Source organism: Plecotus auritus (genome assembly GCF_963455305.1).
Source record: "Plecotus auritus genome assembly, chromosome: 9".
In the NCBI taxonomy this organism is placed as follows: Eukaryota; Metazoa; Chordata; class Mammalia; order Chiroptera; family Vespertilionidae; genus Plecotus; species Plecotus auritus.
This window is the reverse complement of record NC_137783.1, coordinates 58,837,054-58,859,232: the sequence shown is the minus strand read 5'-3', so window position 1 is coordinate 58,859,232 and position 22,179 is coordinate 58,837,054. Positions and strand designations below refer to the sequence as shown.

The following is a 22,179-nucleotide window of genomic DNA, read 5'->3' as shown; positions in this document are numbered from 1 at the left end:
ATCATGTGTTTCTGTATCTGTTATCACCATTACAAGTATCTTAAAGATAGAATTATTTCTACTTCACCTCTGTATCTCAAGTATATAGGACAATCTAAAGTATATAAGAGACTCTAAAAACTTTTTATTTATAAACTGAAAGAATGAATAAATGTGGATTTAAAAAACTGAGAAAGCAAGGAGAGAAAATAGCATGAAGTAAGATAAAACATCCATATATCATGCCATTCATTTCTCTATATACATATGTTTCTGTACCTTTCTGATTCAGCTGTCTTGATTCCTTTAGTGTCCATCCAACTGGTAATAGTCTTTTGTTTGAAAACTGTTAAAAAACAACACCCAAAACATTAATGTATATGAATACATACCTTCAAAGAGAAAATACTTGTAACAGCATATACACATGTAATTCACTATGCTACGTTCTGTGGGTTGAAAAGATCTATCACTCCTTTCACACTCAAGCAATAGGAAATAATACAGGAACATAAATATAAATACATTTGTCATAGAGTAGAAAGCAACCAGCCTCTAAAAGAGTTGGTATGGCCTTATGAATGAGAGTATAGGCTCTAGAATCAGACCACCTGGATTCAAATCCTGGTTCTCCCACTGGATTCCTATGTGACTTTGTGAAGGGTCCTTTCTCTGTGTCTCAGATTCCTTACCTGTAAACATGCAAATGAATAGTATCTTTCCTGGAATTACAAAAAAAGTACCAAAAGTCACACTCAGAGCTGTAATTCCAGAATTCAAAACAAGGAAGTCCCAGTAATGCATGAGACATGTAGCCTAGAGGGCAAACCTGAAGGGGCAAGAAGAAACCTCATTGGTAGAAACCAGCAAGAAAACTATAGATCTAGGTCAGTGGATCCCAAACCCATCTGAATCACTGGGAGGCTGCTAATAAGTGGGTCCCAGAGCCACATCACACATAATGAATCAGAGTCTGTATGTGTGATGATGGAGGTATGAGGGGAGCTAGAATCTGTATTTTTTTCAAAAAGTGATTTTCATTATCAACTAGTCTGGAGAACTACTGCCAAGGACCAGAACTAATCCTTGTGAGAATAGAGAGAAAAAATTGAGAAGTGAGTCATTACAGACTTCATAATCATAGAAATCAAAGGTGACACTAAGTTTTAAGCTTGACAGACTTAAAAGATGGGACAGCATTAAATAGAAATGGAGGGGGGGGGGTCTGGATTTAGGGGGAAAATATAATTAGATCAATTCTGAACATACTAAATTTGAGTTGCCAATGAGATAACTAGATAGAAAAGAGCAGCAGACAGTAGCAAAAGTAGCTCAGTAGAGAGAAAAGCAACATAAATAAATGCAAACCACAACTTATATAAGCATCCTATCTAATAAAAGAGTAATATGCAAATTAACCATCACTCTGCTACACCCACAAGCCACGCCCACCAGCCAATCAGGAGGGAATATGCAAATAAACCTAACCAAGATGGCTGCAGCCACAGAGAGCAGGAGGGAGGCTTGGGTTTCCCTGGCAATGGAGGAAGCCAAGCTTTCCACCTGCCCTTGCTGGCCCAGGCCTCCACTCAATGCTACAAAGTTTCAATTATAGAAGATAAAATAAATCCCAACAGAAATGGCGGCAGCCACGGAGCTGGAGAGAGCAGGAGGCTAGGGTTGCCCGCGGCGATGGAGGAAGCCAAGCTTCTGCAGCCCTGGCCTGCTTTGGTCTCCACTTAAGGCTACAAAGTTTCAATTATAGAAGATACATAAATCCCAACAGAAATGGCTGCCACCATGGAGCGAGCAGAAGGCTTGGCTCCACTCCAGACTACAAAGTTTCAATTGTAGAAGATAAATAAATCCCAGATATCAGGGCCTCTGCTTGGGTCGCCAGGGGGCGTGGCCAGCCTGAAAACCACCTCAGGCCCCTCGCCCAGGCCACCCCACACCCTAAGGAAACCCCACCCTGATCCGGGACACCCTTCAGGGCAAACCAGCTGGCCCCCACCCATGCACCAGGCCTCTATCCTATCTAAAAAAAAGAGTAATATGCAGATTGACCATCACTCCAACACACAAGATGGCTGCCCCCATGTGGTCAAAGATCCTGCCCCCATGTGGACACAAGATGGCCACCACAAGATGGCCAGCAGGGGAGGGCAATTGGGAGGAACCAGGTCTGCAAGGGAGGGCAGTTGTGGGCGATCAGGCCAGCAGGGGAGGGCAGTTGGGAGGGACCAGGCCTGCAAGGGAGGGCAGTTGTGGGCGATCAGGCCAGCAGGGGAGGGCAGTTGGGAGGGACCAGGCCTGCAAGGGAGGGCAGTTGGGGGCGATCATGCCTGCTGGTTAGGGCAGTTAGGGGTGACCCAGCCGGCAGAGGAGGGAAGTTGGGGGTGACTGGGTCTGCAGGGAAGGGCAGTTGGGGGGGACCCAGGCCTGCAGGGAAGAGCAGTTGGGGGATACCAGTCAGGGGTGACCAGGCCTGTAGGGGAGGGCAGTTAGGGGCAAACAGGCTGGCAGGGGAGCAGTTAGGCATCAATCAGGCTGGCAGGGAGGTGGTTAGGGAGTGATCAGGCTGGCAGGCAGAAGCGGTTAGGGACAATCAGGAAGGCAGGCAGGCGAGCAGTTGGGAGCCAGCAGTCCTGGATTGTGAGAGGGATGTCCGACTGCCCGTTTAGGCCCGATCCCATTGGGATCGGGCCTAAACGGGCAGTCGGACATCCTTCAAGGGGTCCCAGATTGGAGAGGGTGCAGGCTGGGCTGAGGGACAAGCCCCCCCTCCATCCAAGAATTTCGTGCACCGGGCCTCTAGTTAGAAATAAACATGCTTTCAAAAGTTAATGTACTTCATGTAGATTAAATGTATATAATATTTTAGTATGAAAAAACAAAATCTTGAACAGTCTCAACTACTGGTCTAAACTGCAATGAATCTAGGCATATTAAATCATAGACTCATTCTCATCTACCTATGGCCCTCAAATAAAACATGAGCAAAAGAGATGCTGTCCCAAATATATGAAAATCAACAGCTTATTTATCACTGTAATTAAGTGCCACATAATTTGTACCTTCCACAAAAATACTAACAGTCTATCTAATAAAATTGTTTAGCTTTTTCAAAATAGTTTCTTTCAAAAAAGTAATTACATATATGTTTAATATTTCATGTTAAATACCACTACTTTTGGTGTTTTAATTAAATACAGCAAATCAGGCTTCAGAAAAAAATTAGTTTTAGTCAGAAAGGAATAAGAGATGAACCTCTTGATTCTGAGACGTTTTCTATAGTTCCAACTTCTCTATTTAATTTCATTATACTAAATACAGCAAGTATAAAAAGTCCTCAAATTACAAACCAGAAATGAACTCCCCCAAAACAAAATCACTTTTATAGAATTTATGTGTAGAATTTAAAACACCTTTTTCCATAAATGTAAGGATTATATGGTATCCAATGGCTAGGTTCCTATAATACACATGAAACAGTACCACAATGACAAGTCTGTAGAACCGAAATACTGCCTACATTATTTCATAAAAAACTACAAAGTGTTCCATGGCAGTTGAAGGGCAGGGCTCTTCAACCACTTGCACCATCGCTGGAGTGGGGAGAGAAACTCTAGGTAGTTATAACAGGCAGAAAAAGGGAGCTCTCTCCTGAAGCTCTGGCTCTGAGCCTGGCTTCCCTCTCTAGGTTCAGACTTCCTATTATCATCCCTGAAACCTGAGAATAGGATGAAGGAGGAGAAGCAACAGGTGAGGGACTGATACTTCGTGCTAATAAAACATTCCCAACTCCTTCTGAGGGCCCCAGAGAAAGGTCTGCCTACTTCTCTTTCAAATACCACTACTTCTGGCTTCCAAGGGTTTCTTTTGCGACACATCACAGGACTGTTTCAGTTTTACCCTTCTTATTCCTGAAGTAAGCATGAAATAATGCTTCCCAGGGAATTTCTGCCTTTTAACTAGAAATAATCACAGCAAATAGAAAGGGAGGCAATAGGTGATGAAAAAGACACAAGATATGGAGTCAAACAAGACCTTACTTTGTTCAGTCACTTAGAAGTACATCATTTCTTTGAGTTTCTATTTCTCACCTATAAAATATGGTTAACAATACCTACTTACGTAGATGAATGAGAGAAAATATTAAGTGTCCAGTCTCACAGAGCAGAAACTCAACAAATGTATTTATTCTCTTCCAACACTTCCACCCTATCTCTTTTGTCACTGAAATTAGTAGTTATCCAACTTTATTCTGACTTCACACCATTTACACATAATCTCATCAGTAACATCATTCAGTAATTAGCATGTTTCAATGAGCAAATAATTCAACTAGGTGCTACACATACAGGCAAAAGACACAAAATCTGTCAAATTCACCTACATATCAAAGGAACACCCCATTTCCACAAAAAGTCTCTTTCCTCCAGCAGCAGCAACATAAGGTATGGGAAGGAAGGATGTAGTGAGACCAAGAGCAATGGGTAGTGGGGGAGTTTCTGAGATGAGGAAAGAGGTCTGAAGATGCTTTTGACAGCTCTAAGGTTGAAAGAATGATAGGGAATAGTGGGTAAGTCAGATCCAGACCCCCATTCCCCAACCACTGCCCTACACTTACACCATCTGTAGAATGGGAGAGAAACTCTAGGTAGTTATAACAGGCAGAAAAAGGGAGCTCCCACAGCAACACAACTGGACAAATCATGCCCTATCAGAATATGAATGGCATGCTAGATTCTGACTGTATGTAGATATACAAATCTTAATCAACATAAGAAATATGCCCAGGAAAATAAATAACACAAAATTTAAAGACACTGAAGAAATACCCACTTCCTTATCCTACCTACTTCTCCTAGGATAACTATACATAAAAATTCTAAATACCAAGTTCATAAAAAATTCCAAAATTCGAAACAACAGTTTTTGATAGATTTAGACTTTGAACATTTTGTTAACTGGTGTCCTGTGCCAGGTATAATGAAAACATTTACACATTTAAAGTACAGCCCAAGTATTAATTTGGTTCATCTTCTTCAGAAAATCCAACCAGTGAGGAATGCCTGCCCCCTACCACCTGCAAATAACTTTTCCTCCTTCCTATGTAAACTAGAGGCCTGGTGCACGAAATTCAAGCACTGAGGGAGAGTGGGCAGGGGTCCCCTCTGCCCAGCCTGTGCCCTCTCCCAGTCGGGGAGCCCTTGGGGGATGTCCAACTGACACGGAGGCGGGAGAGGCTCCTACCACCACCTCTGCGCTCGCCAGCTGTGAGCCTGGTTTCTGGCTGAGCGGTGCTCCCCCTATGAGAGCGCCCTGACCACCAGGGGGCAGCTCCTGCATTGAGCGTCTGCCCCCTGGTGGTCAGTGCACATCATAACAACCAGTTGGTCAATTTGCATATTAGCCTTTTATTATATAGGATAAAGTTAATGGGACCACATATTAGCTTCTCATGTAAGTCAGATACAATTCCTGGAGGTCACTCTCAGTTCCCTCTCCCCTACACTCTCCTTCACCAAGTCCTCTGAAATCTATATCCAAAATCTTAAAGCCATCCTTTCCCCTCCATCTTCAAAACAGCACCAACATTAGAAGAACATCACAATAGGTACATCACTTATTAGACAACTGCAACTGCATTTATTTTTTATTTTTTTTAATATATTTTATTGATTTGTTACAGAGAGGAAGGAAGAGGGATAGAGAGTTAGAAACATCGATGGGAGAAGAAACATCAATCAGCTGCCTCTTGCACACCTCCTACTGGGGATGTGCCCGCAACCAAGGTACATGCCCTTGACCGGAATCGAACCTGGGACCCTTCAGTCCGCAGGCCGACGCTCTATCCACTGAGCCAAACTGGTCAGGGCTGCAACTGCATTTATTTCCTGCAACTGGTCTCCTGTTTATAGTCTTCACCTTCCATGTTTTATAAACTACAAATGACCAACATTTTTAATGAGATAATTCAGACAACATAAAAATGCATCATACATAGTAAGGATAAGTATCCTAAATAATAAAAGCCTAATATGCTAAGTGTCCAGTTGGCCATTCAACCAACCAAAGTGTAATATGCTAATGATATGCTAAGGCCACTCAACCGCTCGCTATGACACGCACTGACCACCAGGGGGCAGACGCTCCAACTGGTGGGTTAGCTTGCTTCTGGGGTCCAGCCGATCCGGACTGAGCGAGACGGGCTGGACACTCCCTTAGAGGCCTCCTGCGGTCCCTTCCCAGCTGGCCAACCTCCCGCATCCCTCCCCGGCCCTGATTGTGCACTGGTGGGGTCTCTCGGCCTGGCCTGCACCATCTAGCAATCCGGGCTGAGGGGACCCCCCCCGACCCTGAGTGCATGAATTTCATGCACCAGACATCTAGTTATTTCATGAAAAACTTGTTTGTTATAAATATGGCATATTTACCAGGTTACATGTATTTCTTACTCTGTGTGCTAAGTGAAACTGAAACTGTAGTTTACAGTTAGAAAATTCCAAAGGCCACAGCCTAAGCAACCTTTTCTAGAATATTAATCAAATGATAACCCCCTTCTTAAAAGCTTTCTAGTGGCTCCCCATTAACCAAAGAACAAAGTCCAAATGCGTTGAAATGGCACTAGTTTTTCTATGATAAGCTCTTGCCCCGCTTTCCCAGGTCACCTGACACCAATGTTATTCTGCACTCCAGTCCTACCACCTTCCGCACATGCTGTTCTGCCTATATAATTTGTTCTCTCTTTGATTTATGCAGCAAATTCTGCTTATCCTTCAGTACTTAGTTTAGGTCTGCTCCCCACTGCCTCTAAATCCTAAGAGAAGTGTACACCACTCACCAGAGGACTGCCTGACCTCCTTTTTGAAATGCTATCTTCCCTACACGACACAACAAAAGCCAGGATTCCCCCTACTTCTCTGGCTGCTTCTCTTCAGTCTACTCTAAATGGTAGTTTCCTAAAATTTCTGTCCTAGGTCACCTTTATTTCCTCTGCATGCTTTATATGATCTAACTTCCATAACATCAATTATCATGTTTATGCCAAAAACTTCCAAACCTTCATTTACAACACAGATATATTTCTTATGAGTACAAACCCACACACTGCATTCTCTCCTAAATGGAACCACTTCTCCCCTTCCCTATTGCCCACAGCTAAATATAAAACAATCTTATTTCCCACCTAGATTAACTTTTAATGAGTCTTGGGCCTGCATTTCTGCTTTCTTTCAATCCATTCATTTTCCACACACCAGGCACAGGGAACTTTATCCCAAGCCCCAAAAAGATTATACATGACCAAGCCACTCCCTTACCAAAAATCCTTTATTAGCCTCTCTTTGCCTTGTACATAAAAGTGCAAAACCCTGCAAGTCCTAATATGATCTGGTCTTTGCCTAGCTGTCTCATCTCTCACTACTCACTCTCCCTTGACAGTATGCATCAGCTGCATGCTGGGAATGCTTCCTTACTTCCTCTTCACCTAGCTAACTCCTCAGTCCCCATTCTTCAGTCCTCAAATTAAGCATCTCATCTTCTGGGAGATTGTCTTTGATCCCAGACTGGATTAGGGATTCCTACCATCTATCAAAACACCCATTACCCTTTATTATGTTGACTTCTGTAACTGCCTATCTCTCCTTACAAATTTTAGGGCCTGAAGACAGAGGCCAAATGACTCTTATTCAAGCCTGCACGCCAGAGTCAAGTCAAGTACACACACTGCATTCTCTCCTAAATGGAACCACTAGTACAGCACCGGCTAAAACTAACAGCTCTGCACTCATGGAGCCAGAATCTGAATTCAGGGAAGTTGTGTTGTAGTTTCTTTCAATCTAGAGGTTGAAGTTTCACATATACAATTAGACCTCCTTAACGACTAAGACAATTTCTCAAGTCAAACCCTAGTAAAGCAAAAAGGTGGAGTCTCCTGTCATTTTCCACCCTGTGACCGATCATCAGCGTTTCTCACACCACAACAGGAAAAATGTGGCCCCATTTCCCCACTAGTGGCCTTCGTGGCTCAGTAAGGGGACCTCAAAGTGGTGCACACTAGACCAGAAGGGGTGACTGGAGTCCCTGGGTCCTCACAGAGACCAAGAGGAGGTTTGGGCCGAAGCGAAGGGCAAAGGTCTTTATTTCCCCACGTACCAAGCGAGGTGGTGCTGCCTCTGTGCGGTCCCGCCCACCCCGGGACGCAGCCTGGCGAGGAGGGTGGGACCCTGAACTGCACAGGAGCGTCCTTAGGATCGAGGACGCGCCTCTGACCGCCGGGGAAGCTCCGGGCGTCGGAGGCGGCCGGCGGAGAAGTTTCAGAGGCGCCCCAGCGGGGTCGCTTGATGCAGGGTTCACAGGCGGGGCCCGAACTCATGCTGGGACCCGCACCGCACAGTCCCCGGCCGGCCCGGGCGGACAGCCTCATTCACTAACCCTGCGGGACGGACTGCGCCTCCTTCTCGGCGCCTCCGGGCACCATTCCCTCTCTGCGCTGCCTGCTTCTGCAGCTGCTGCTCCGCCGGCTTCCCAAGCCAGGCCCTACCCAGTCGCCTGCCTTCCCTCTTCCACAGGGAACCCGCCTGCCTCAGGATGCGCCGCCCTGATTCTGACTCCGTTCACTTTCCCACCACCGGAAAACTGCCGTCGGGCGCGTCCGGCTTCCGGGTCGTACAACGTCGCAAAGCGGAAGTATGAGGCTTAGCGGACACCGGCGCCCGGAAGGTCAGCGTGTGAAGGAGTCGGTAGTAACGTGCATCCGCCGTCGTTACTGAAGAGCGACGGCCAAACGGACGACCGCGGCCTGAGGCGGTGGTGAGGGGTGACGGCCAGTTTGCTGCGAGACCATGGAGGGCGGCGGGGGAAGCGGCAACAAGACCACAGGGGGGTTGGCTGGCTTTTTCGGAGCCGGCGGAGCTGGTTACTCGCACGCGGATTTGGCCGGAGTCCCGCGTAAGTATTGCGCGCAGCTTGCGATCGTTTCTGATTGATTCTTGCGACTCCGCCAGGCATGCGGCGTGCCCTGTCCTCTATTACTTGTTGGTGTTCACAGTCTTCAATGTCAGTGGTGTGTCTCGCTGCCGCCCTGTCAAGACTGAGCAAATTTTGGGAGCCATGGGTCCCCGACAAGCTCTCTGGGGTTGACCTGGACTCAGAGATGTTGCATGTTTTCTTCCTTTTATGTCAGAGCCTTGTGCCTTATCTTTCCTCCCACACATTTATCTCCTTGTGTGGTGGTCTGTGTATTTGGCCCTACGTTAAGAGGAGAGCCCAACTCTCCACGTAAATGTATTCCAAATAGGATCGCGTAGAAAACACTTTAGCACAAAGCCGCATATTCTAAACCGCAAAGTAGCCGTGAGGTCAGAACACTCAATAATACAGGTAGGCGACAAAGAAATAGGAGTCGAGACACTGGAGGAGCTGGGACGTGAGCTGCACTTTACAGGTCACTTACATGAAGAGAGAATTTCAGGAAAGGCAGTATACAAGGTCGAGGGTGCAGAAGCATGAACCATGCCTTTGCCCTCTGCTCGTTCCTATGAATATGTATTCCAGATCTTTCGGACGTTGTGGGATGACTAGAACTTGGACTTAAAGGTAGTAGGAACTTGGTGGAGGATAATGGCTTTATAAAACTTTTTTTCTTTTTTGATAATTCTTGTATTGTTTCTCTAGGTCCTTTATGCTCAAGAACAAAAAAACAACAACAACTTTTCAAGTTCCTAGTGTTACCTGTGTCAAAACTACATCTAAAACACAGTTTATATATAAATATTAGGAGTCTGAGTTTTGGAGCACGGAGGTAGTGCGCCTTAATGTGGCAAAGCATTGTTATATTAACTTGACTAAAATTGAAGGCTAAGTGAGAGATTGAAGGGTGAACACCATTCATTGAGCATCTATAATGAACCTGTGACTTTAATGGAAGCAGAACTTAAGCAGTTAATTTCTTTTTTTTTTTAAGGCTGCTGCTTTCACGGAGTTTGCATCCTACTGAAATGAGCAAAGTAACAAATAAAAACACTTCAGTTAGTGTTAAGTGTGTAAAGGCAGCAAAGCAAGATCATGAGATGGTGCTGGAAGCAGGAAACCATTTTAGAATGGGTCAGGGGAAGCAACTTAGAGGTGTTGATATTTGGGCTATGACCTGAATACAAATGCCTAGGAGGAGGCAAATACACCACTGAAAATGTCTAGTACATGTGTCCTGAGAAAAAAACAAACTTGGCATGTTCGAGGAACAACTGTTAGATGTGTCTACAAAATTGCAAGGGAGTTGGAGTGGTAGGAGATACTGAGCTCAGAGGGGCAAGGAATGGCAGCTGTTAATGTAGTGTTTTGTAAGCCATGGTAAGGAGTTTGAATTTGTAAGTGTAAATGACAGCCATTCAGCTGATTTCCTTTTCTTAAGAAATCACTTGTTGCTATGTAGAGAGTGAATTGAAGGGCCCTAGCCGGTTTGGCTCAGTGGAGAGAGCATCGGCCTGTGAATCAAAGGTTCTGGGTTCGATTCTGGTCAAGGGCACTATCTCGGATGGGTTGCAGGCTCCTCCCGGCCTGGGCCCTCAGGGCACGTGCAGGAGGCAACCAAATCAATGTGTTTCTCTCACATCGATATTTCTCTCTCTTTCATGCTCTCTTCCACCCTAAAAATCAATGGAAAAAATATCCTCGGGTGAGGATTTAAAAAAAAAAAAAGTGAATTGAAGTTACTACTGTAGTCTAGGTGAGATTTAATGGTTGGACTAGGATGGTGTCAATACAGGGATAACTAACACAATACAAGATAGCTATTGAATTAGGAACTACTAGGCCTTTCAGTTGATGAAAAGACCACAGTCATGGGAAATGCATAGATTTGTGAACAATCAACTAAGATACAGAAGGATCCAAAGATTAAATTTAAAATGTGAGAAAGTTTATTTTCCTTGATAGATTTTTCTAACTTCAGTTAGTGGGATTCAAGTCTGGCCCTCTTGAGTTTCCGTTTTCTTTCGTCCTAACCCCCATCCCTGTGGTAATGGCCAGAAAATTATATACCCTGCCATAGTAAATCAACTCTGTCAGCAACTGTTAACATGGAACTGCCATAAAATATTTATTCACAGCACATAGCCCAAACACTGTTTCTCCCATGGAATTATTTGGTTTCTTGTCAGTTTTATTTTGCAATTTGTACAGTTGGCAAGCACTCTTGTAGCAAAGTAGAAAGAAATTAGCTTTATAATTGACCTGAGCTGTGCTTCCTTAAATGTACTTTGATTATTCAATACGTGTTACTGCCAATATCCATGTGTGAGTGCCTGAGCCATCACTGTAATACCTGGTTTGAGATTAAAGACAGTAGGAGGAGGTAGCCCCAAAACTGCCAGACAAGAAGGATATGCATAGAAAAGTTATAGAAAATATCACAGTCAATGAGTCTGTAAGTCAAAATTGCAAAACATGAAACAAGAGCAAAATTAATACTAAATAAAATAACTTTAAACTTTTTGTTGCAATATGATGCTTTGTTTTCTTCTAGTGACTGGTATGAATCCTCTCTCTCCTTATTTAAATGTGGATCCACGGTATCTCGTGCAGGTAAGATTAAGACTAGTCCTTTTATGGTTTTACTTAGTTAAGTGCTTACCATTTTAAATGTTAGGTATTTATGCTGACCTGATCTGAATATGTACTTTTGGAGGCACCAGTTCTCTGGTATCTCTTCACCCTTTTTTCTCATATACCCTAGGGATTTGGCTTGCAACTTATCCCTGACATTAGTTGATTAAATCTCTTTAAAGGTTTTGGGGTTTGGTTTTTTCCCCCAAATTTTTTAAATTGTGGTAAAATAACAAAAAATTTGCTATATAACTGTTTTTAAGTGTTATGTTCACTGTTACTAAATACATTTGTACAGCCATCACCACCTACCATATCCATAAATCTTTCATCTTGTAAAAAATGAAACTCTATACAGTAGTCCCCCCTTTCCCGCAGTTTCTGTGGTTTCAGTTACCCATGATTAACTTTGCTCTGAAAGTATTAAATTTTAAAATTCCAGAAATAAACAATTCATAAATTTTAAATCACATGCCATGCTGAATAGTGTGATGAAATCTCCCGCTTCGTACAGCACAGGACATAAATCATCCCTTTGTTCAACAGATCGACACTATCTATGCTACCTCCTCTTAGTCATTTAGTAGCCTTTTCTGTTATCAGAGAGAGAGACCCACCACATTCACATAACTTAATACAGTATATTGTTAAAATTGTTCTGTTGTATTAGTAGTTATTGCTGTTAATCCCTTACTGTGCCTAATTTATAAATTAAACTGTCATAAGTGTAGGGAAAAAAACATAGCATGTATAGAGTTCAGTACTATTCACAGTTTCAGGCATCCACTGGGGGGTCTTGGAACATATCACCCATGGATAAGGGAGGACTAGTGTACCCATTACAAAATAACTCCTCATTCCACCCTCCCCCAACCCCTGACAGTCACCCTTCTGTCTCTGATTCTGTATACTCTAAATACCTCAAATAAATGGAATCATATAGTATTTGTCTTTTTGTGACTGGCTTATTTTATTTAGCATCTCATTCCATTGAATAATATTAGATTTTGCTTATCCCATTCATCTGTCCATGACACTTGTATTGCTTCCATGTTTTAGCTATTGCGAATAATGCTGCTATAAACATGGTGTACAAATATAAATACCTCTTTCAGACCCTTCTTTTAATTTTTTTTATTATACAGCCAGAAGTGGAATTGCGACATGTGGTAATCTGTTATTTTCTGAAAAATTGCCATATTGTGTTCCACAGCAGATATGCTATTTTACATTCCCACCAACAGTGTTCAAGGGCTCCAATTTCTCTATATCTTAGCCAACACTTGTTATTTTCTGGGTGTTTGTTTTTTTTATCATAGCTATCCTAATGAGTATGAGGTAGTGACTCATTGTAGTTTTGATTTGCATTTATAACTCCTGTGGAGAAACGTCTGTTCAAATCCTTTGTCCACATTTAAATTGGGTCTTTTTTGTTGAGTTTTCTGTATATTCTGAATATCATGTCCCCTTATCAAATGCATGATTTAAAAATATTTTGTTCCGCCCTAGCTGGTTTGGCTCCATTGATAGAGCATCAGCCTGCGGACTGAAGGATCCTGGGTTCGATTCTAATCAAGGGCACATGCCCAAGTTGCATCTTGATCCCAGTAGGGGGGCATGCAGAAGGCAGCCGATCAATGATTCTCATCATTGATGTTTCTATCTCTCTCTCTCCCTCTCCCTTCCTCTCTGAAATCAATAAAAATATATTTAAAATATGTATATATATATTGTTCCATTCTGTGTGTTGCCATTTCACTCTGGTAATATTGTCTTTGGTGCACAAAATTTTTAAATTTGCATGAAGGCCAATTTTTCTATTTTTCCTTTTGTCTCCTGTGCCTTTGGTACCAAGATACAATTGTCAAATCCAATGTCATGAAGCTTTTCTACTCTTCTAAGAGTTTTATAGTTTTAGGTCTTACATTTAGGTCTTTGATCTATTTTGAGTTAATTTTTGTATATGTTGTTACATAAAATTCCAGCTTCACTTTTTCTTGTGGATATCCAGTTTTATCTTTTCCCCATGGAATAGTTTTGGCCCTTGTTGAAAAACATTTGACCACATATGTGAGGGTTTATTTCTGGGTTCTTTATTTGTAAGTTTTGATATCAGGTAGTGAGAGTCCACAAGCATTGTTCATTTTCAATATTGTTTTGGCTGTTAGGGATTCACTGAAATTCCATATGAATTTTAGGATGAGTTTTCCTATTTCTGCAAAAACATCATTGGTATTTTGATAGGCATTACATTTAATCTGTTGATTGCTTTCGGTAGTGTCTTCCAATCGATAAACATGGGATATGTTTTCCATTTACTTGTCTTTAATAAGTATTTTATTTTATAATAGAATTGTTTTCATAATTCCTTTTTCAGATTGTTCCTTTTTAGTAGGTAGAAATTGTCTGATTTTTGTGTGACTTTATATCCTGTTACTTAGCTGAATTCATGTATTAGTTCTAACAGATTGGACCATCCTGCATTCCAGGAATAAATACCACTTGGTTGTGGTGTATGATTCTTTTAATATGCTGCTGAATTTGGTTTCCTAGTATTTTGTTGAGGATTTTGCATCAGTGTTCATAAAAGCAATATTGCTCTGTGGTTTTCTTATAGTATCTTTGTCTGGCTTTGTTTTCAGGGTAATGCCAGCCTCATACAAAGAGTTATGAAGTGTTCCAGGTATTTTCCTGCACTTCAGTTTTTTGGAAAATTTTGAGAAAGATTGTCATTCTTTAAATGTTTGGTAGAGTTCACCAAACTCTAGGTGAAGCTGTCGGGTCTGGGGAGGGCTTTGCTTTGCTTTACTTTATGAGATTTTGTTACTGATTCAGTCACTTACTAGTTATAGGTCTATCCAGATTTTCTATTTCTTGATGAGTTTTGTGTATCTAGGAATTTGTACATTTCATCAAGCTCATCCCAGTTCTTGGCATACAATTGTTCATAGGATTTATAATCCATTTTAATTATGTAAAATCGATAATGATGTCCTCACCTTTGTTTCTGATTTTAGTAATTTGAGTCTTCACTTTTTTTCTTAATCCATCTAGCTAAAGGTGTTTAAAAGAAGCATCTTTGGGTTTCATTGATTTTTCTGTTTCCTTATTCTTTTTTTTTTAAATATATTTTTATTGATTTTTTACAGAGAAGAAGGGCACACCCCCCACTGGGGATGTGCCCACAACCAAGGTACATGCCCCTGACCGGAATCAAACCTGGGACTCTCAGTCCCCAGGCCAACGCTCTATCTTCTGAGCCAAACCAGACAAGGCTGTTTCCTTTTTCTTTACTAGAGGCCTGGTGCACAAAATTTGTGCACTTGGGGGGTGGGGGGACTCTCTCAGCCTGGCCTACGCCCTCTTGCAGTCCGGGAGTCCTGTGACGATTGCCCCACAAAAGGAAGCCCCACCCACCCACCGCAGTGCCACGGGCCAGGTAGCCTGGGTCTCCCTCTATGAGGCAATCAATTGCGGGGCTCTGCAATTGATCGCCCCAAAGAGGTAGGCCCTGCCCACCCAGCCAGGGGTCCGCTATCGATCACCCCTCAGAGGGAGGCCCCACCCACCTGCCGCAGCCTGCCTGTCGGTGGCCTGGCGCCCAGTGCATGTCATAGTGTGGTTGTCCGGATGGTCCTTCTGCTGTTTGGCCATTGGGTCGATTTGCATATTATGCTTTTATTATTATAGACTAGAGGCCCGGTGCACGAAATTCGTGCACGGGGGTGTGTGTGTCCCTCAGCCCAGCCTGCACCCTCTCCAATCTGGGACCCCTCAAAGGATGTCCGACTGCCCGTTTAGGCCCGATCCCAATGGGCCTCACAATCCAGGACTGCTGGCTCCCAACTGTTCGCCTGCATACCTTCCAAATTGCTCCTAACCGCTTCTGCCTGCCAGCCTGATCACCCCCTAACCACTTCCCTGCCAGCCTGATTGATGCCTAACTGCTCCCCTGCCAGCCTGGTCACCCCTAACTTCCCTCCCCTGCCAGCCTGTCACTCCTAACTGCCCTCCCCTGCAGGCCTGGTCACCCCTAACTGCTCTCCCCTGCAGGCCTGGGTCCCTCCTAACTGCCTTTCCCTGCAGGCCTGGTCGCCCCCAACTGCTCTCCCCTGCCGTCTTGGTCACCCCTAACTGCCCTCCCTTGCAGGCCTGGTCCCTCCCAACTGCCCTCCCTTGCTGGCCATCTTGTGGTGGCCATCTTGTGTCCACATGGGGGCAGGATCTTTGACCACATGGGGGCAGCCATCTTGTGTGTTGGAGTGATGGTCAATCTGCATAATACTCTTTTATTAGATAGGATAGAGGTCTGGGTGGGGGCCAGCTGGTTTGCCCTAGCCTCCTGCTCTTTCCAGCTCCATGGCTGCCGCCATTTCTGTTGGGCTATATTTATCTTCTATCATTGAAACTTTGTAGCCTTGAGTGGAGGCCTAGGCCGGCAAGGGCAGGCAGAAAGCTTGGCTTCCTCCATTGCCAGGGAAACCCAAGCCTCCCTCCTGCTCTCTGTGGCCGTAGCCATCTTGGTTATGTTTATTTGCATATTCGCTCTGATTGGCTGGTGGGTGTAGCGGAGTGATGGTTAATTTGCATATTACTCTTTTATTAGATAGGATTTCATTTATCTCTGTTCTAATATTCATTATGTCCTTCTTTCCACTAACACTGGGTTTAGTTTTTTCTTTTTCTAATTCTTTAAGTTGTAAAATTACATTATTGATTTGAGATTTTTCTTATTTTTAATGTAAGTAATTATAGCTATAAATTTCCCCTTAGCACCCTTTCTGCTGAGTCTCATAAGTTTTGGTATATTGTGTTTCCTTTTCTACTTACCTTTAAAGTTTTTTCTAATTTCCCTTTTTATTTCTATTCTGATCTGTTGATTAAGTGGGTGTTTAATTTCACAAATTTGTGAATTTTCCCATTTTCTGTTGTTGATTTCTAACTCATTCCGTTGTGGTTGGAGAAGACACTTTTTATGCTATCTTTTATATCTGTTGACACTTAATTTGTGGCCTAACATATGGTCTACTCTGGAAAATGTCCTACATGCACTTGAGAAGAATGTATTGGGTAGAGTGTGTGTCTCTTAGATCTAGTAGGTTTATTGTGTTAAGTCCTATATTTCCATATCTTCTATCTGGTATAATGGTTGCTATCTATTATTGAGAGTGAACTATTGAAGGCTCCAACTATTATTATTGTAGAATTTTTTATATCTACCTTTAATTCTGTCACTTTTTACTTAATATTTTTTGATGGTCCATTATTAGGTAAGTAAATGTTTATGATTGTTATATCTTCTTGCTGTATCAATCCTTTTATTAATATACTAGAGGCCTGATGCACGAAATTCGTGCAAGGGTAGGCCCTCACAGCCACCCCTGCTGCTGCCTCAGCCCTCACAGCCCCGGCTTTGTCCAAAAGGTTGTCCAGATGCTCATTCCACTGTTTGGTCATTCAGTTGATTTGCATATTACGCTTTCATTATTATAGGCTATTATAGAATGTACTACCTTGTCTTTTGTAACCTTTTTCTAATTAAAGTCTATATTTTCTGATATTAGAATAGCCACCCTGCTCTCTTTCAGTTATTATTTGCATAGAATGACTTCTTCCTTCCTTTGACTTTCAGTCTTTTTGTGTCTTTGAATTTAAAGTGAATCTCTTGTAGACAACATATAGGTGGATCATGTTTTTTTAATCCAGTGTGCCAACCTCTGTCTTCTGGTTAGAGAGCTAATCTGTTTACTTTAAAAGTGATTGCTGGTAAGGAGAGATTTTTGTCATTTTCCTATTTGTTTTCTATATGCCTTCTATCTTTTTGTCCCTCATTTTCTGCATTACTTTCTTCTTTTGTGTTTATTTGATTTTTTTTTTTTTTGGTAGTGAAATATTTGTATTTTCTCATTTCCTTTTGTATATAATCCATGGTGTGTGTGTGTGTGTGTGTGGTTACCCTGGGGATTACACTTAACATCCTAAAGTTATAACACTAATTTGAATTTTTTAATACATTTGTGTGTTTTTTTAATATATTGTTATTGATTTCAGAGAGGAAGGAAGAGGGAGAGAGAGATAGAAACATCAATGATGAGAGAGAATCATTGATCGGCTACCTTCTGCAAGCCCCCCACTGGGGATTGAGCCCACAACCTAGGCATGTGCCCTTGATCAGAATCGAACCTGGGACCTTTCAGTTTGCAGGCCGACACTCTTTCCACTGAGCCAAACCGGCTAGGGCACTAATTTGAATTTATACCAGCTTAACTTCAATAACATACAAAAATGCTTCTCCTCTATTGCTCTGTCTGCCACCATTTAATTATCAGTGTCACAAAATTATATCTTCATACGTTGTGTTCCCTAAAACATCTAATAATTGTTTTAAATGCTTTACTCTTTAAAATTGTGTAGAAAACAAAATGTGGAGTGGCAAATCAAAAATATAATAACACTAACTTTTATAATTGTCCTATATATTTTCCTTTACTGAGATCGTCTCTTCATGAAACATCAAGTTACTGTCTAGTATCCTTTCATCTCTCTCTCTCTCTCTTTTTTTTTTTAAAAGATTTTTGGATTGCTTTTAGAGAAAGAATAAGGGAAACCTGCATGTTCCTGACTTGGGGATCAAACTGGCAACTTTGCAATGCATGGAATGACACCCAACCAACTGAGCCATGCAGACCAGGGCTGTAGTACTTCTTTGATCATATCTTTCAGGGCTGGTCTGGTGGTCATGAACTCCCTCAGCTTTTGTTTATCTGGTTATGTCTCCCTCACTTTTGAAGGACAGTTCTAGTAGATATAGGATTCTTGGTTGACATTTTTTTTTCTCTTAGCACTTTAAATAAATTGGTCCATGGTCTTGTGACCTGTAAAGTTTCTCTTGAGAAATCTGCTGGTAATTTTACTGAGGATCCCTTATATGTGCTGAGTTGCTTCTCTTACTGCTTTCAACATTCTCTCCTTGTTTTGGGCTTTTAAAAGTTTGATTTTAATGTGCCTCAAGGTGGGTCTCTGAAATTATCTTGATGTTTATTGAGCTCCTAGGATCTTCATATTCATCTTTTTCATCAAATTTGGAAAGTTTTCAGTCATTAAATATTCTACCTCTTTTTTTTAATATATATTTTATTGATTTTTACAGAGAGGAAGGGAGAGGGATAGAGAGTTAGAAACATCAATGAGAGAGAAACATCAATCAGTTGCCTCCTGCACATCCCCTACTGGGGATGTCCCCACAACCAAGGTACATGCCCTTGACTGGAATCGAACCCGGGACCCTTCAGTCCGCAGGCCAATGCTCTATTCACTGAGCCAAACCACATAGGGCTACCTCTTTATTGATTTGATATTTCCATTTTGTTTGTACATCGTTTTGTCTTTTTCCACATCTCCTTTAGTTTTTAGAGCTTCTCTAAATACAATTGTTTTTGAATTATTTGCCTAGTAGATTCTTCACCAGGTTATTTTCAGGGACATATCTGTTGATTCTTTTTTTTTCCTTTGAATGGGCCATACTTTCCTGTTTCTTCTATATGCCTCGTGATTTTGTTGTTAAAAACTGGACATCCTGGGAATCAGATTCATTCCCTTCCCCAAGTTTTGCTTTTTTGTTATTGTTTTGGAGTGTGTGTGTGTGTGTGTGTGTGTGTGTATATATATATATATGTATGTATGTAATTATAGGCTGTCTCTATTCTGAGGACCAGCTTGAGGTGTAAACTTAAGCTCTTCTCAGTTCTTTTCTGAGCCTGTTCTTTTTTCTGGGTATGTCACTTTTTAATTTTTTCTTTATATGCAGTTGCTTTTTAATATTCTAGTCTTTAATGTCTGGCTCCCAAAGGAAGAAAAAGCAAAATCAAGGGGAGAACAAAAAAGAGACCAGCTCTATTTTAAAGCCCCTGGAAGTCACTTAGCAATAGGTGGGGCATGCAACAACAATGGCTGTCCTCTTCTTCTTTGTCTGCACCTCTATGATCATAGCAGCAGTCACTGATCAGAGCAAAGATTTAATTTTTAAAGTAACAAGGAATTAATTTAAATTGTATTCCATCTTCAACAAAATGAAAAAACAAACTACTGAATTGGAGAACATATATCACCGATGTATCTGATAAGGGATTAATATCCAAAATTTATAAAGAACTTATAAAACTCAACACCAAAAACCAATCTAATTAAAATATGGGTAAAGGACCTAAATAGACACTTCTCCAAAGAGGACATACAGCTGGCCAATAGACATGAAAAGCTGCACAAAAGCCACAGTGAGATATCATCACCTCACACCTGTCAGAATGGCTATCCTTAGTAAATCAGTAAACAAGTGGTGAGAATGTGGAGAAAAGGGAACCCTTGTGTACTGTTAGTGGGTATGCAGATTGGTCCAGCCACTATGGAAAGCAAAATGGAGTTACCTCAAAACATTAAAAATGGCCCTAATCGATCTGGCTCGTGGATAGAGTGTTGGCCTGCAGACTAAAGGGCCCTGGGTTCGATTCCAGTCAAGGGCACATCTCTCTCTCTCTCTCTCTCTCTTTCTTTTTCCCCCTTTCCCTTCCTCTCTGAAATCAATAAAAATATATTTTTAAAAAAATTACAAATGGCCAAAACCGGTTTGGCTCAGTGGATAGAGTGTCAGCCTGCGGACTGAAAGGTCCCAGGTTCGATTCCGGTCAAGGGCATGTAACTTGGTTGCGGGCACATCCCCAGTGGGAGGTGTGCAAGAGGCAGCTGATCGATGTTTCTCTCTCATCGATGTTTCTGACTATCTATCCCTCTTCCTTCCTCTCTGTGAAAAATCAATAAAATATATTTAAAAAAAAAGAAAAAAAAAATTACAAATGGCCCTAGCCAGTTTGGCTCAATGGATAGAGTGTGGGCCTATAGATCAAAGGGTCCTGGGTTCAATTCCAGTGAACAGCACGTACCTCAGTTGCAGGTTCCTGTCTGGGCTCTGGACAGGATGCATGCAGGAGGCAACCAATCGATTTGTTTCTTTCACATCGATACTCCTCTCTGCCTTTCCCTCTCTCTAAAAATTAATGGAAAAATATCCTCAGGTGAGGTTTAAAAACACACACACACACACACACACACACACACACACACACACACACACACTGCCTTATGACCCAGCAGTTCCACTTCTAGGAATTTATCTGAAGAAACCCAAAACACTAATTTGAAAGAATATATGCCTCCCTATGTTCATTGCAGCGTTATTTACAATAGCCAAGGTTTAGAAGCAGCCCAAGTATCGATCAGTAGATGAGTGGGTAAAACCACTATGGTACATTTGCACAGTGGAATACTACTGGTGCTTAGGGGATTGAGAAAAAAAAAAAAAAAGAGAGAGCTTGTGGACATGGAAAACAGTGTGGTGATTGCAGTGGGGGGAGAAGGGATGTAAGAGGGTATAGGAAGGACAAATGGTGATAGAAAAAATAAAATAAAAATAAATAGCCTTCCAGTAAAAATATTGGCATGATTTATTATTCTGTATAATAAAAGCATAGTATGCAAATTGTCCCCTCAACCGGGAGTTCATCTGGGAGTTCGACCAGGGGCAGGGTCGGCCAGGGGAAGGGAGGGAGTACCCAGCTGGCAGCCCCTAGGGACTCTAACAGTGCACAAATTTTGTGCACTGGGCCTCCAGTAAAGTTATAAGAAACCATTAATAGTAAGTTAAACACAAATGAGGAAGTATAACCTGGGAATCTTTAAATGAAATCTTAAATCTTTACATGTTTAAAAAATGTACTTAATTACTTGAGTTTATTTTATTAGTTCAGATTATTAATATTATTCAGAAGTCTATGCATAAACACTTGAAATTAGGGTTATACATTTTCAGGTTTACACATTGGCCTCCGTATTCTTTTGTTTTGGGTTTCATTTTGTTCTTTTCTTTTTAATCCTCACCTGAGGACATACTTAGAAGCATTGATCGCTGCCTCCCGTATACTCCCTCACTGGGGATCAAGCCCACAAACCAGATATGTGCCATGACTGGGAATCGAACCAGCAACCTTTTGGTGCTCGAGATGATGCTCAACCAAATAAGCCACTCAAACCAAGCTGTTTTGGGTTTTTTGGTTGGTTGGGTTTTTTATTAGGATATTGGATTAAACTGATCAAGAAACTTCAAAGAGTTTTGTTAGATATCTCAGGATTGCAAGGTTGGTTTAACATTTGAAAATCATTGTACTGTGCCATATCAGTAAAGAAAAGAAACTACATGATTAGCTCCATAGATGCAGAAAAGACATTGGACCAAATTCAACATTCCTTTGTGATTTAAAAAAATAAACTAGGAATAAAGGGGAATGTCTTCAATCCTTTTTATCAAAATTTCCAAAGCTATGGGACTGGGTGGAAGTGGACAAAGTGATGGGGGTGGAGATGGGAACATCTGTCATAGTGTCAACAATAAAAATGAGTTTTAAAAAATTTTCAAAGAGAACTCATGCGGGGAAAAATATCCAAAGCTAACATGGTGAAAATCTCAATACGTTCCCACTAATGAGGAACAAGACAAGGATGCCCACTCTCTTCACTTCTCTTCAGCATTGTCTTACC

At 41.9% G+C, this 22,179-nt stretch overlaps 2 protein-coding genes across 5 annotated transcripts in view; one reads left to right on the top strand and one right to left on the bottom strand.

Annotated features, from left to right (window-relative positions):
• PARG (poly(ADP-ribose) glycohydrolase) overlaps positions 1–8,633 on the bottom strand; it is a 204,568-nt gene extending 195,935 nt beyond the window's left edge. Inside the window, exons 1-2 of one of the 3 annotated variants that reach the window (XM_080687384.1) lie at positions 8,422–8,633; positions 259–325 (exon numbers count right to left, since the gene is read on the bottom strand). In XM_080687384.1, coding sequence (XP_080543510.1) covers positions 259–325; positions 8,422–8,467 — 113 coding nt within the window. In that variant the 5' untranslated portion in view covers positions 8,468–8,633. Of the gene's footprint in view, positions 1–258; positions 326–8,142 lie in introns of all 3 variants that reach the window. The other 2 variants (XM_080687383.1, XM_080687382.1) reach the window with 2 other exon arrangements.
• Positions 8,607–22,179, top strand: part of LOC308257526 (mitochondrial import inner membrane translocase subunit Tim23) — a 33,839-nt gene continuing 20,266 nt past the window's right edge. For both annotated transcript variants that reach the window (XM_080687394.1, XM_080687395.1), the window contains exons 1-2: positions 8,607–8,937; positions 11,513–11,571. In XM_080687394.1, the coding sequence (XP_080543520.1) occupies positions 8,832–8,937; positions 11,513–11,571 (165 nt within the window). In that variant the 5' untranslated portion in view covers positions 8,607–8,831. The remainder of the gene's footprint in view (positions 8,938–11,512; positions 11,572–22,179) is intronic.